Source organism: Bombus vosnesenskii, unplaced genomic scaffold (assembly GCF_011952255.1).
Source record: "Bombus vosnesenskii isolate JDL3184/JDL3185 unplaced genomic scaffold, Bvos_JDL3184-5_v1.1 scf7180000016273, whole genome shotgun sequence".
Lineage (NCBI taxonomy): Eukaryota > Metazoa > Arthropoda > Insecta > Hymenoptera > Apidae > Bombus > Bombus vosnesenskii.
The window spans coordinates 1,361,679-1,375,293 of record NW_022884342.1 but is presented as its reverse complement, the minus strand read 5'-3'; the positions used below and the strand labels follow the sequence as shown (position 1 = coordinate 1,375,293).

The 13,615-nt window shown below is 41.7% G+C and overlaps 1 protein-coding gene across 3 annotated transcripts in view; it reads left to right on the top strand.

Annotated features, from left to right (window-relative positions):
- Positions 1-13,615, top strand: part of LOC117242276 (cardioacceleratory peptide receptor) — a 38,944-nt gene that overhangs the window by 21,107 nt on the left and 4,222 nt on the right. The window contains exons 3-6 of one of the 3 annotated variants that reach the window (XM_033508817.1): positions 6,147-6,282; positions 10,036-10,221; positions 11,529-11,623; positions 11,974-12,229. In XM_033508817.1, coding sequence (XP_033364708.1) covers positions 6,147-6,282; positions 10,036-10,221; positions 11,529-11,623; positions 11,974-12,229 — 673 coding nt within the window. Of the gene's footprint in view, positions 1-6,146; positions 6,283-10,023; positions 10,222-11,528; positions 11,624-11,973; positions 12,230-13,615 lie in introns of all 3 variants that reach the window. The other 2 variants (XM_033508816.1, XM_033508818.1) reach the window with 2 other exon arrangements.

The following is a 13,615-nucleotide window of genomic DNA, read 5'->3' as shown; positions in this document are numbered from 1 at the left end:
GGAAATTAAACGAAATAGAACTTTAATTACAATCGGAGAATTTCAACCATTGCGACGGTACTGTCCGACAGAAAAGTATTTAGTTCGTACATAGTACGTTGCAGTATACTTCTCCTATGACAAACATGCTTTCGATATAACAAATAATTATATTATATAATATACAGCATAAAAATAGAAAGACACGATAAAAGAAAAAGTGGCTTCTTGAATAAGAACTTGCGAAATTACTCGTACTTTATTCGTTGGACGAGAAAATTTTATGTTTTCGTATTTTCAATTTGTATTATCAATTCGATGTTCGTAGATTTCCAGTATGTCCGACTTAATACCTGGTCGCGTTAAAATCTTACCGAATAATATAAACGCTTAAATCTTGATATTTCCTGGTAAACGAGATACTCTCGTTCTTTGAACTCTGCTCGTGTCTCTTATCGCGTGTACTTTATTTTAAATAGTTCTAAATTACAACCACCAAAGTAACAAAGTAAGAGGTTGCATAAATTGCTAAACAAGGATGAAAAACATTTACTCGCAAGGGTCTATCGCGATTATGCCTGTAACGAAGCAATTCAGAGGCTCGCGTTGGAAAATGGTCGGGAAGGGAACGACGAGAATTTCCTCCCACGTGAACAGAGGTCAACGACTGACTTTTCGTTTCAATTTCTCTGGATGAACAAGAGAGCTAGGGAGCATTGTCGTTTCATCAGATTTTTCGAGGGTAACGAGTGCGTTACTGGCTGGAATACTTTCTTCGTCTTACTCGACGGATAGCTGACGCAAGTTAAATAACAAACTTTTCATCGCGTTTCCACCGAATATCTGTTTCACCCTAGGTTTACCCTTTCGTTTTCACGGAAATTTCATTTCCAAACAACCAAAACTCGCTCTCGAGAGTTTCCTGTTACGATCAATTACACCGCAGAATGCCCAAAATTCAATAAAATAATCCGCTCATCGCGTCCGTTTACTCGTTTTCATTTTTACAGATATCGACATAGCATTGCCTTGTTCCGTGCAGGTTACTGTTCGCGTTTAAATATTTGGCCGTCTTGTCTGCAATAGTAAAATTTCATATAAAGAAAAAAGAAGAACAATGTCACGCTCAACTCGTATCAAAGAATATTTATGAAACTAACAAACGAAGATTTAAATGGTACGCTATCTCCCTGCCTTATGAGGCCCTATGAGTAAAAATGTAATTTTACATTTTTATTTCAAATGGAACGTAATTCACAATCAACGCCACGAAGGCAGCTCGATATTAGAACATGAGGTGTTAATAAGAGAAACGGCCGTCGTATAAAGTGAGACTAATGTTCACGTATTTCTCTTTTTCGCTTTAGAAACGAGAGGTACAGCTCGAATAAGACTCGTACGTACTGCGATACGAGATGCGAATCGAATTTACCTCTTCGTGGCACTTTGCGACCTCTCGTAATATAAATCTCACGCACGTCGAGGGAGCTTCCCGACAAATGTCTCGCAAAAGCCGAAGAACATTTCTTCCTAAATAGTATCACCCAGGGAGAAACGAAGTAAATTTCCACGTCTGCAGCGATCGCAATAAAATCTTACTGAAATACCCGCGGAAAAGAGGAACAAGAACAAGACCTGCGACAATCGATATATCTACTTCATCCCAGATTAGCTTTATAGAAGAAGACGTTCCGTGGAAGAAAGATATAACGGGGCTGAGAAATAGAGAGGAGAAGACACGTCCACGTTGATAAATCACATTTTAATATATTCCGCGAGATTTCTGGCGTCGTTTGGTACACCTGCTTTCCACTCTGTTACATAATTTCCTTCTTAATCCAATCGCGAAGAATTTATAATATCCAATGGAAATCGATTGGAAACTCCTGCGTTATTATATTTAATATTTGCGATAATTTTTAAGTCTCTGGTGAGTACCACGGTTCCAAAATTTAACACTGAACATCCGGATAAGGGAAATTTGCAGTTGCAATTTCAAGCATGGAAAAGAAACGGTGCGGAAAGATGGAATTCTGTTTCAATTTTTTCTCGCTTTCGACTTTTTATCGATAAACGTGAATTCAATTTGCAGAATCGGAATTTAGATCGCTCTCCGAACTGACATACGCTGAATCCCTTTTGCATTAAAGTGAGTCGATATCCTAATTGACGAGAATTACAAACGAGCACATAGGACAGCCTGTTGTTACCAATAATATAATGTACGTAATATCACCAAACATATTATAATCTAACATTGATGTGTCTTTAGAGTACCGCTGTAATTATACAAATTTTTCCATTTTTTCGCTATAACAACAAGCCAACCTCGAAAATATTCTTTTAAATTCCGCTTTTTGTATAATATCAGAAACATAAGCCTGTAGTTATCTTAAATAGCGTATTTGTTTATTGTGCATCTCCTTAGAGTAATACATATATATCTGTTCGAAGACGAATATTCAATTTAGCGCCAGCTCGGTGGCTGTAAATATTTTTGCCATGGTGTTCGTAAAGTTTGATATCCAGGACAAGATAGCATAAATTTTGGTTGACGTTATCGATTTCTCGATAATTTTCATTTCGGCGCGTACGTGTACGCGTCGATTTGCAGAAACACGTTGATAATAGCCTAAGAATGTACGCGAAATCAATTCGTAATTAACTTGTAGTAAAATATCGTCCCACCGAATATCAACGTTTATTAATATAATTGACTTGTACTAAATATTTTTCTAATTTCCATGCATATTTTCAGATTCGTTTTAAACGATATAATCGCGGTAGTCGGGACACATAATTATGTTAATAATATTTCAAAACGTCCTGTACAACACACATAATATATGTCGCCCAAATATGTTCAAATAGTTTCACGATCTTGTATAGTCACGGATGAAGAGATTCGAACATACATTTGATCGTTTCAACTGTCTGTCCTGTCATTTCTCTGTTATTGAGAAGAGAGAGAGCGCGCGCAGAGAGCTGGAGGCACACGCGCGATTTGGAAGCATAAATTTAGTGCTGTGTCGAGGGAAAAGAAGGAAGGCGAGAGTGGCAGTTACGCAGACCTCGGTTTTCGTCGATTCGGCGATATTTTCTCGCCAATGGGAAAAAGGTAATTTGCTGTTCGGGAAGAAATACCCGGACCAAAGAGCCCTCCGGCCGGAACGTGTAATCCTCGGATTTGAAACCTACTCGGTAAACTTCCCTCCAACGAATCTGCCCCGAAAAATTCGCTAAACTAGATCCGTGGAAATCTTATTGCCTCGCGAATCGAATCACTTTAAGCTTCATCCTCGCCAAAAATATACGCCGGCTGCAAATATGTGTCGATTTCATTTACGTATAGAGGCTACTATCTAACTTTTTAACCGAAGATCGAAAAATTATACCGTGCCCTCGATAAGTATTTTTCGTCGTCTGATTTTAATCCCGCGATTACGTTAAACCGAAACAACTATAAATTACACGAAGCAGTATGAGACTGTCCTGTCGACGAATCCATAGGAAGCTGTTACATGCCAGGTAAAGAGCAAACGAAGTCTAACGTATCCAGGTGAGACACCATGTGAAAGGCGTGGATAACGTAGCACGGGCCGCTTTTCTTAGCCTATTGGCTCGCGCATAAAACACCGCCATTCCGGTGCAACCTCGTCTTCCAACGTTTCTCCATATTATTCCTAACTAATTTCTAGTCGATAGAACGCGGTAGATGAAAAACGCAGGAGGTAAGGAAGTCAAATTAGTTCGCGACAATAACGTGGAATCCGTACATTCATCGTTATCACGGTGGGAGAGCCTGTGCGGTGGGAATCGAATGTATTTTAATTTCGCTAACGAATCGCGATACATGAGTGGAGAAGTCGATTGTTCGATGCGTCGACGTATAATTAGAATAATAGTACCATTAATCGCAATATTAATTCCGCTTTGGCATCGTCACATTACGTTAGTCGAATGAATTATCTCGGAATTTGATGATCCTACACAGATCGGATTCTGCAGTCATGCGATAAATTGCAACGCGTGGTGCGATTCCGGGTCTGTCCACTAAAATCGGGTTTGATGTAGGGTAACGAACAACGCGAATCAAATAACTGGAATAGCAGCGAGTTTCTACTCGACGCGACACCCACGGTCCTTTTATTCTCAAGGATAAAGAACAGCGACGAGTAATTCTATTCTAATCGAACAAGAGAAACGTACAGAGAAGAGCCACGCGAACTTCTTTGCTCCGTAGTTTTTCTGGCCTTGGCAAGCGCGCGCGGCTTTATCAGAGAAACGAAAGTTTGCTAAGTTAATTAAACGTCTTTCGTACAGACACGTGCAACGAACGCGCCTCGAATTCCAATTGAAGCTGATTTACGATTCATGACCGAAACAGAGCGGATAGGATCAGCTAAATAACGGCATCCTGTTAATCGGTCTCGCGCTGGCCAACCTACACATAATTGATTCCAGCTCGACCAACAAACAGTTGCCAGCTACCAGGTGGCAGCGTGTAAATTTAGTAATTATCCGAATGTATACGGTCGCGATTGAGCCAATTACGAAACGATTAAACACAGTCCGCACCAAGTACCGGAAGAGGTTCGCGTATTTACAGGAATAACTTTAGTTTAGTTTGCACGAACGTATCGCCACGCCACGACCGCGATGGCGGGCAAACCGATTTAACCGGAGGATAATCGGTATACTCGGTGTGCATGAATCCCAGCACGATGGACCGTACGCGCAGCTGCTGTGCAAACGGCATAAGTGCGTGCTCGCTACTCGCAGGTGGTTCCCTATGGAATCTACGACGATAAATTTCTGTCTTAACGATCCACCCACCTTGCAGTTGGATTCCGACATGGGCGTACTCCGAAAATGGAAACTAATAATCTGTCATTGAATCCAGAAAGGCAGGGGGACAAATTTCGCGAAGCCACGGAGCAAACACGTAGAGATATCGGTCATCGATTTTCCATAAATGACCAGTGTCATCGAGTACGGGAAGAAATATGTTTAGCCGGATCGGGAACACGGAAGTTTCCCCAATTTTGCGGCTGACGTACTTCGTGATTTCCGTAACCCACTTTCCCTCGCGCGCTTGCGCGCACACCTTCGAGAATTTTAATAAAATTTACGGGAAATTCTTTTCTGATATTCATCCGAACGCAGAATGAATTACCACTGGGAACGAACTCTCTTCTTCGCGCATCTAATAAATCGTGACATCCGCAGCTTCGAACTTTCTAACGTCGGCGCTAGGAATTATTATGAATACCAAGAGTGTCTGCTTAAAAACGGTGATTGAGAAGTCTGGATTGCGGTAATACCAAGCGCTTCGTGTATGTCGATGGTCCTTGCGATTCGAAATTAACTTTGCTTAAATTAATTGGACCGAAATTACTTCGTGTACTGTGTATAACACACGTCAGACATAGTTAGATAAAAAAGGACATCTCGTTCGATCGACGAAACCATTCAAACCTTTTGTGGCGCGTTTACCTTTACCGTCAAAGAGGATAATTAGATGTTGAGTCTCCTGGCGTTTCGACGGTAACAGAAGGAAACTTCGATCGTTCTATCAGGCCGTGGGCCGCGAGATCGCCGAATCCGAGCCTGAATTCCGTATTGTTTTTTGCTAAATCCCGGCTAGTCCTCTGCAAATTATTCGTTTGCTCGCTTAATAATCCTGTCACGGAGGAAATTTCTCCGAGTACTGGCCCCCGTTTTGGATCTCCGTTGAAGAGGCTGCCGCCGGCAGACAGAGTTAATTCTTAACGAGTATCGATCCCAAGTCTCCGCGATTCGTTGTCATCGTCGCCGTTGTGAAACTTCGCCCTCGGTGACGTTCCTCTTACTCGTAATTATATCGCTAATAAATATCCTGCACCGTACGATAGGCGTTGATTTACGAGGATAGGCTGCGACCAGGCCGACCCTACGGAAAGTCCTCGTTTTAGGACGCTTTTGTCGTGCACCCACGCAAAACGAGTCAATTATCAAGAAGATCGTGTCTCTGGTTCGACGAATGATCGAAGATAAAATGACACGGCTTCTTAACTAATACGTCTTCTCATTGTCATCGACGATCCATTTCCAACTCCGGCCGTCGTCTCTAGCGTCGTTCCACACGTCAAACTTCGTCACGCTGTTCCCCTTTCTTTCTGTTGCAGACGGAACAATTCACGGTCTTGTGGCTGCTGTTCGCGATGATAGTCGTCGGGAATATCGCGGTGCTAATTGGCCTGCAGTGGGGCAAACGGCGTAAGACGCGCATGGATTTTTTTATCAAACAGCTAGCGTTTGCGGGTAAGTTGATCCACTTTCGTTTCGAAAGTTTCATCCGAGTTAGATATATGGGACAATTTCTGTTCGCGCGATGATCAAAGCGAGTTTACACTTGGTGATCTGATTTCGACGAAGCGATCGAACTGGCAGAGTGCAAAGGACCAACGTTAACACCATTCGACGGTTCGATCGAACGCTTCCTTGTCTATCAGAATTTCGCTAAATCCACCTGATATCTTCTTTCATCCGCGATTTTACTCAGCGTTTATGTCACTCGATTCGAACGAACGCGTAAAGAAGGAAGAACCGAGAACGATATTCCGAAGACGATTCGCATGTAAAACGGTGTCGTATGTCAAGCACGTTGTAAAACAGCCAGTGTATTTTTGTAACTTTGTCGTCGAAGTTTCTCAAGTCTGACACGTTCCAGTGACGGCATTTCCCATTTTTCAAACGACTCGGCTGTAACGTTGAAAAAGAGCAGCGAATATTTCGGATGCTCGAGAAGCACCGACCAAATGTAAACATGCCGCGAATAAAAATCGAGTTACAGAGCTATAAAGATTTACGATAACGATGAAGCATCGGTTTCGTCGAGATGTTCGAGATGCAACGTACCTAATTATGCGAACTTTGATCCGACATTCGAGTCATAGACCTCCACGAGGCCTACATTCGAGACGCTCGCGCGTATAACGGTCCTGTTTCAAATCCTTCCTTTCCGCCTTTTCTCCCTCCTCCGGTATTATGTTTCTCACGGCATCCGCCCGAAACGCGTCCATTGTTCGCGTTGAAAAGCTCGGCGCCAGTGAGCAAAGGCAAAGACCAGCACAAGCGGTCGTAACTTCAAGGTGGCCTACGTCCGTTAGTTCTCTCTCGAAGCGTTTCACGGCCACCACCCTATCTGGTCTCCTTCTTTTTCTTTCTTCTCCTCTCTTTCCTCGGAGAACAAAATGAAATACCACGCAGCATCGTATAAACGCTTTCTCAAATTGCACTGTATCCTATCTTTTCACGAACTGGATTTAATCGAAAACTGGACGAGAATCTGGTATCGCGATTCGCTTCACGTACAATTGTTACGTAGAAAGAGGCACGGAGGGGACTTCATCGACCGTAAAGTTATCAATATTGTGCTTTTTAGAAGAAAATCGAGTTTCCAACGAAGGATATTTATCATAGTGGAAACGAAAGCGGAATAAGTTATCGAGTTGAGCGAAAATAACGTTATTTATACATCGAGACCATTTGCATCCAGCCGATAATCATTACGAACCCATTACGAGATGGCTTGGAGTGGACAGTTCGGCGACCAGGCGACTGCTTGCGATAGTATTAGTATAAATGTCAGCCATATCAGACTTGGGGAGAAAAAATTCAATGGACTGAACTGCTTAATTGGTTAAAGTAGTTGTTCAACAAGGCAAGAAATCCGAGCTCGCGTTCTCGATTCGATGGACCAACAGTCTCTCTCCGTACGTTAGAAGCAAACGATTAGTATCCCTAGGGAATTCAACTTGATCGCACATCCGAGGGAATTGGGAAGTTTTCCCCTCAGAAAACAAACTTATTTGCTTAATCCTATAACATACAGTTATCCTAACCAGGTTGTATCCAATCCAGCGGACATTCGTCGCGAAATAGTTGATCTATCCTGTTCTTCGTTCTTCGTTGTTCCACTTTGACTTACGAGATGTCATAACTTCGGACGTTACTCCGTTACTGCCGCTTTCCTTCGTATTCCTCTGCGTTGTATTCTTCCTTTTTACCGATCCTTGCTTTTATACATTTTTATACTAGCAACAATGAAAACAGGTAGGAATAAAAAGCAATCGAAACATCAGAGGGTAATGGGCTATGGAATATAACGATTCGATGGGCTCTTTTGTCCCATTTGTCGCGAGCCTTTTGATAGATTTCCGGAACGATGCTTGTAAAAGTTATTTGCACACTAGAAAATGCACCAAAATATTGCCGATACCATTTTATGCCATAGAAACGGACGAACGTAAAAAAACACTCTCCCATTTCGCGGCAATTGCCCGCTCCGCTCTCGTAAATGCACAAACATACCTGTATATCGGAAAACGAAAGCTCAGCTTCCGTTCTTCTCGAGTCGAAGAGAGAGAGAGAGAGAGAGAGAGAGAGAGAGAGGAGGAAAACGAAAGAAATGGAGCGAAATCGTTCGTATTTTACTCGTATTATCGCTCCAGAGTATATTTCTCGCGGAACGGTTTTATCGGATCGAGAAAAGGTGCATTTGTCGTTCAACGAGTAGGAGCGGTCTGGAAAAAATAGGGTTTAAGGAATAACGCGAAGAGACACGTCGATGGTGAAGAAAAAGGGAACGTGATAAATTTAGGGATCTCTTTATGCAAGTGACCGAGGATTAAGGGACTGGAGCTGAAAGTCGTTTAGAGGCGTAAAAAATTATCGACGAGTTGTATGACGCGTATGAGGTAGCCGACGAACAAGTCGGCGAGAGATAATTCGACGGACAATGCGAAGAATCTCATCTCGCGTGTGAAATAAAAAATCGGGAACGGAACTTTGTGGACTGAACGGTTCGTAAAGTCGGACGCGACATTTGCATGCGAATACGGTGACAACGAAGAGACCGCAATTAAGCAGCTGATGGCGACGGCTGGACGTCGACGAAATCTGTAAACGACCGTGCTCGTTTACGAGCGGACAACCGCGGCATTTGATCCGTTGTCGTAAAAGAAACGCGTGCAATCGCAAGGGCACGCCGTAAAACTCAAATTCGAGCGCAATTTTTATTCTTCTATCGCGCGTCCCAAGCCGATAAATTACGAAAGAAGCGTAAGACGTAACAGTCCTCACCGAGTTTGAGGAAATAACGTGGTGTAATGTAATAAAAAATGTATCGAGAATATTCGTGGTCGATCGCGTATCAAGCCGCGTCGATTAATTCGTCGGGCTGGCAAAGATCGGCCGCGTAATCCGCGTTATTATAGGCCGATAAATCCAAATCGGGTTTCAATATCAGGGGGTAATGTATGATCCGAGACCCGATCGTTTCGCATGGGAATTCGTAAGATGAGATCTTACTTTCGAGGGTCTTTTTTATGGCTAACCGAATGGCACTTCCAGGCTCGCAACACTTTATATGATATCCTTTAAACCACTTCTTTACGGCTCTTCTCTCGTCCCACGAAAAATCACAGGTTATTCGTAAAATATGTGTTTCAACGTTCCCTAGCTATCTAAGAGTACGTAAAGATTGTACGATTAAAACGATATAACGCGTTGATACGATAGACAAATTGTTTTTTATATGAAATATTATTTCTAGAAAATGTAGGCGAGACTATTTGGTTAAATCGCAGATTACCCGTATTTAAATTGCGAACTTTACTTAATTTTTTCAAATCCGCAACAGCTGGTTTTTTTCCCGGAATCTGTGTATTCGATCGTGTTTATTTTTTATTACACATTTGTTTGCTGTTGTCTCGTAAAAATTCATAGGAGTATATATACAAAAAAAAAAAAAAAAAAAAGGAAAAATAGACTGGAAAAAGACTTTAAAATGGATTTAAAATGATCCACGCGTTGTTGGCCATGATACGATTTTTTATAAACATTTTAAAAGCGTCGTTGTAGCTAACGAACGTAATCGCATTCTCCAACCGGTGAGTTTGCTCGTTCATTCATTCGCAAATTAAGCGAACGCCGGGTGGTTACTGTTTAATGATAGCATTGCCCATGAATCGTCTCTCCACACTAGATATCTCATTACAGATTTATTGGTAGGCCTGATATCCGTGCTAACGGATATAATTTGGAGAACGACGGTGACCTGGCACGCGGGCAACGTTGCCTGCAAATTGATAAGGTTCATGCAAGCCGTCGTTACGTACAGTTCTACATACGTACTTGTCGCATTGTCGATCGACAGATATGACGCCATTACCAGACCCATGAATTTCACCGGCAGGTGTAAGTATACAGTAGTTTGTATATAAGTGTAGGTATTGCAATTGATTCCGTTTACTCAAATTTAACGCGTATTCGATCTTAATATCGTATAATTAGAACAATATATTTCAATAATATAATTCTAACTAGATCGTAGATATTTCTACAAATTCATATTTCCACGAATATTTTATCTACTAATTCTTATAACGAGCACTATTGTATATTCAGGATATTTTACATATTTTTGCATATTATGTGCATTCTGTGCATTGTTTCGTTTTCAGATTCCCCATAAATGCGTAAAAATCCGCAGTCTACTTATAATTCTCAAACTTTTAATTGAACGTAAAAGAGGATATTATATTTTACTGTAGCTTCTTGACGTTTCATCAAATTTTATACCAATACTAATTATATTATCGTTGTATCTTCGATACGTGAAAGTAAAAATTCCCAACATGGCGCTATTTTCGTGGTTTTTTTACTGAGAACGACTGGATATTTAAATATTTTGCCGGAGAGAATCGAATATCGCATCGCATCTATCAGCATCGTTATTGCTCTCGATTCGTTTAAAACAAACGTACGAGACGCGATTTTTCGGAGATTCGGCACAGCAGATCGGGTTGGTAATACGAAAGGTCCGTTTTGAAGTTGACGATTTTTGTACGAGCATCTGGAGTTTCTCGGTACAATATGTATTTACCACTGGCCAAGAGATCACTCTTGAGCGGTAGATTAGCAAGCGTAACGGTTTTATTTCTCCTTTATTTCATTGGGTTGTAACGTAGCGGATGTCGTAAGAAGCGCGGCTGCGGATAGAAAGGTGAAAACCCACAGCGAAATAAAACGACTACGGGTACGGTAATTACGAGTCACAACGTCGTCGATGACGTGACATTAACGAACTCACTTTCAATAGTCTCAATGTGAATTCCGTATTAACCCAAGATGATATTTCACGAGCGATAATCGCGATATTCCTTTTGATCCAAACGAATAACGGTGCATTGTTGCATTAGAGTGACGAAATGTTTCTCGAGGAAGTTCCTTTATTGCGCTATCGGCCACGATTACGTTCTTTCTTTCCGTTTTCTTCTTTTTTCGTCCGCGTCACTCGCCAGCTGTCGTGGAAGTTTCACGAGCGCGAAAACGAGGAAACTTGGCGATACGCGACAGTCACGGATCCGCGAACTTACATCTGTTCGTATGCCTCGTACCACCGAATGCGCCGTGACATCGAATCTCCCCTGGAATTGCATCGCCCTACCCTTCTGTAACCACGTGAAATCGACCTAAGACCGGAAATTCAACTTTAATCGCAGGGTGGAGAGCCAGGGCTCTGGTGGTAGCTGCCTGGGGCTTGTCGGCATTGTTCAGCGTGCCGATTATTTTCCTGTACGAGGAAAAACGCATACAGGTATACGGTAATTTGTCATTCATCGCGTAACATTCATAGTCGAGGAATCAGATTAATTATGCTCGAATTATGCTCGAATTATTGGATTCTTCTTTCTCTCCGCAATTTATGTTACTTAGGAAACACATTGCAGAGACGGAAAATGTTTTCATGCGATTTAAATCTTTAATCCTGATTTCGTTTAATGTTCTGTAAAAGAGAGTCGATTTTACCGAACGTCAGTGTGCAGTTCGAAGCAGAACTTTCTTTCGTAGCATTTCGTTAAGAATTGTACATTTAAACGAACACCGTTGGCCTAGTTTTGGTAAATCGGTCGTACTACGAGTATAATCGGCAGGATCGTTTACCAGGGGAAGACACAATGCTGGATAGATCTGGGATCTCCTATGCAATGGAGGATCTACATGAGCCTGGTCAGCTTTACCCTCTTTATAGCCCCTACTCTGATAATAGGGGGCTGTTATGCCGTGATCGTAGCTACTATATGGTCGCAAGGAGGGGCATTACGTCAGGGACCTACTCGAGACACCAGGAGAGCATCGTCCCGAGGACTCATTCCCAGGGCTAAAGTTAAGACGGTCAAAATGACTCTCGTTATAGTGTTCGGTGAGTAAAACCAAATCATGTTTCGAGTTTTACGAATTTGTAACTATAATCCCAGAAGCCAAAGCGAAATATTATCTACCTCACTGAAGTATCGTTGCTCAGGAAGGTATTTGGACGCCCGCGACAGAGGACTTTGATCTTCGTATTATATGCATTATATTGTATGAAACATTAACAAATTTCATTAGCTCTATAACGAGACGCGTTATGTTTATTTATACCAGTGTAATAACGATAGTGCAGTTGCATAACAGTGTTAAGGAAATCTCGTAATACGTACTTCGTATAAGGTACATAATATATTTGTAAAAGGTGTGTACAAATGTTCAAATACTTTCGCGAGCTTGTGTATATTTGAAGCTGCAAATCCGCGTGACGTATTTAGACGACAGATTTATGTCGCGTAAAAGAGGGTAATCGCGAAACTTTCGGTCATGCCAAACTTCGCGACGTCTAATTCGTGAAATGTATGTTGGAACATGATTGAGCAGTTCGCAAAAAGGAAAACTATGACCGTAAGAGGTACAACGATAAATAATTGAAATTTCTTGATACGATCGAGCTCGTTAACCGCGTAAATCGTCCGATACGACGGCATAAAAATTTAATGAACATACGTAGTCGAAGTTTGCAACGACCAAACTTGTCCAACGATCGAAACTGTGTTTAATCGGCTACGATAAAACGTAACGTCCTTTCCATCCCTGCTTCGCCCTTTCTCTGTACGATTATATTTGCACCGCGTAAAAAGCTACGCGGCTAAGGAGATAAGCGAAAATGGTTCTCGACCTCCGTCTCAATTCCCTCCGACTTCTCTCACGAATCACTGCTCAGAGATACATACCATGTACTGAGAAAAGTTGTGTCTCGTGAGATCGGTGCAGGGAATCCTTTAGATTGAATTTTCTTTCGTGATCTTAACCGGTGTCGTCTCGTATCGTCAAGTATTAATTACTATTCGTTCTTCGAGTATTTTCTTCCAACCATAACGATTCCTGACGCTGGTAATTTTCCAAATTAACCACGAAAAGAAATGAAAATGAAAGTATAATTTCTTATGAATTCGACAAATGCGACGTCCAATGGTTTTAAGACTGCTGCAGTCTCTTACTCACATTCGAACGAATCGTGTTCTCCTCTATAGTTTCTCAGATTCGAGGAAAATATGAAAGAATCGTTATTAACGTGTGTGATTTTTCACTGACGATTATCTTAAAACGTTTAAAAACCCCCTTCGATAGAAACTAAAGTGAGACTGAGAATTGAGACTTCGAAAACTGCAACAGATAGTGTCAAAGTTCAAACGAAATTATCTTCGCTGCAACCAAACTAAAGATCCTCGGGAGAAGATGACAACTTGGTTTGTATTTGTCAAAGATTCTGTGA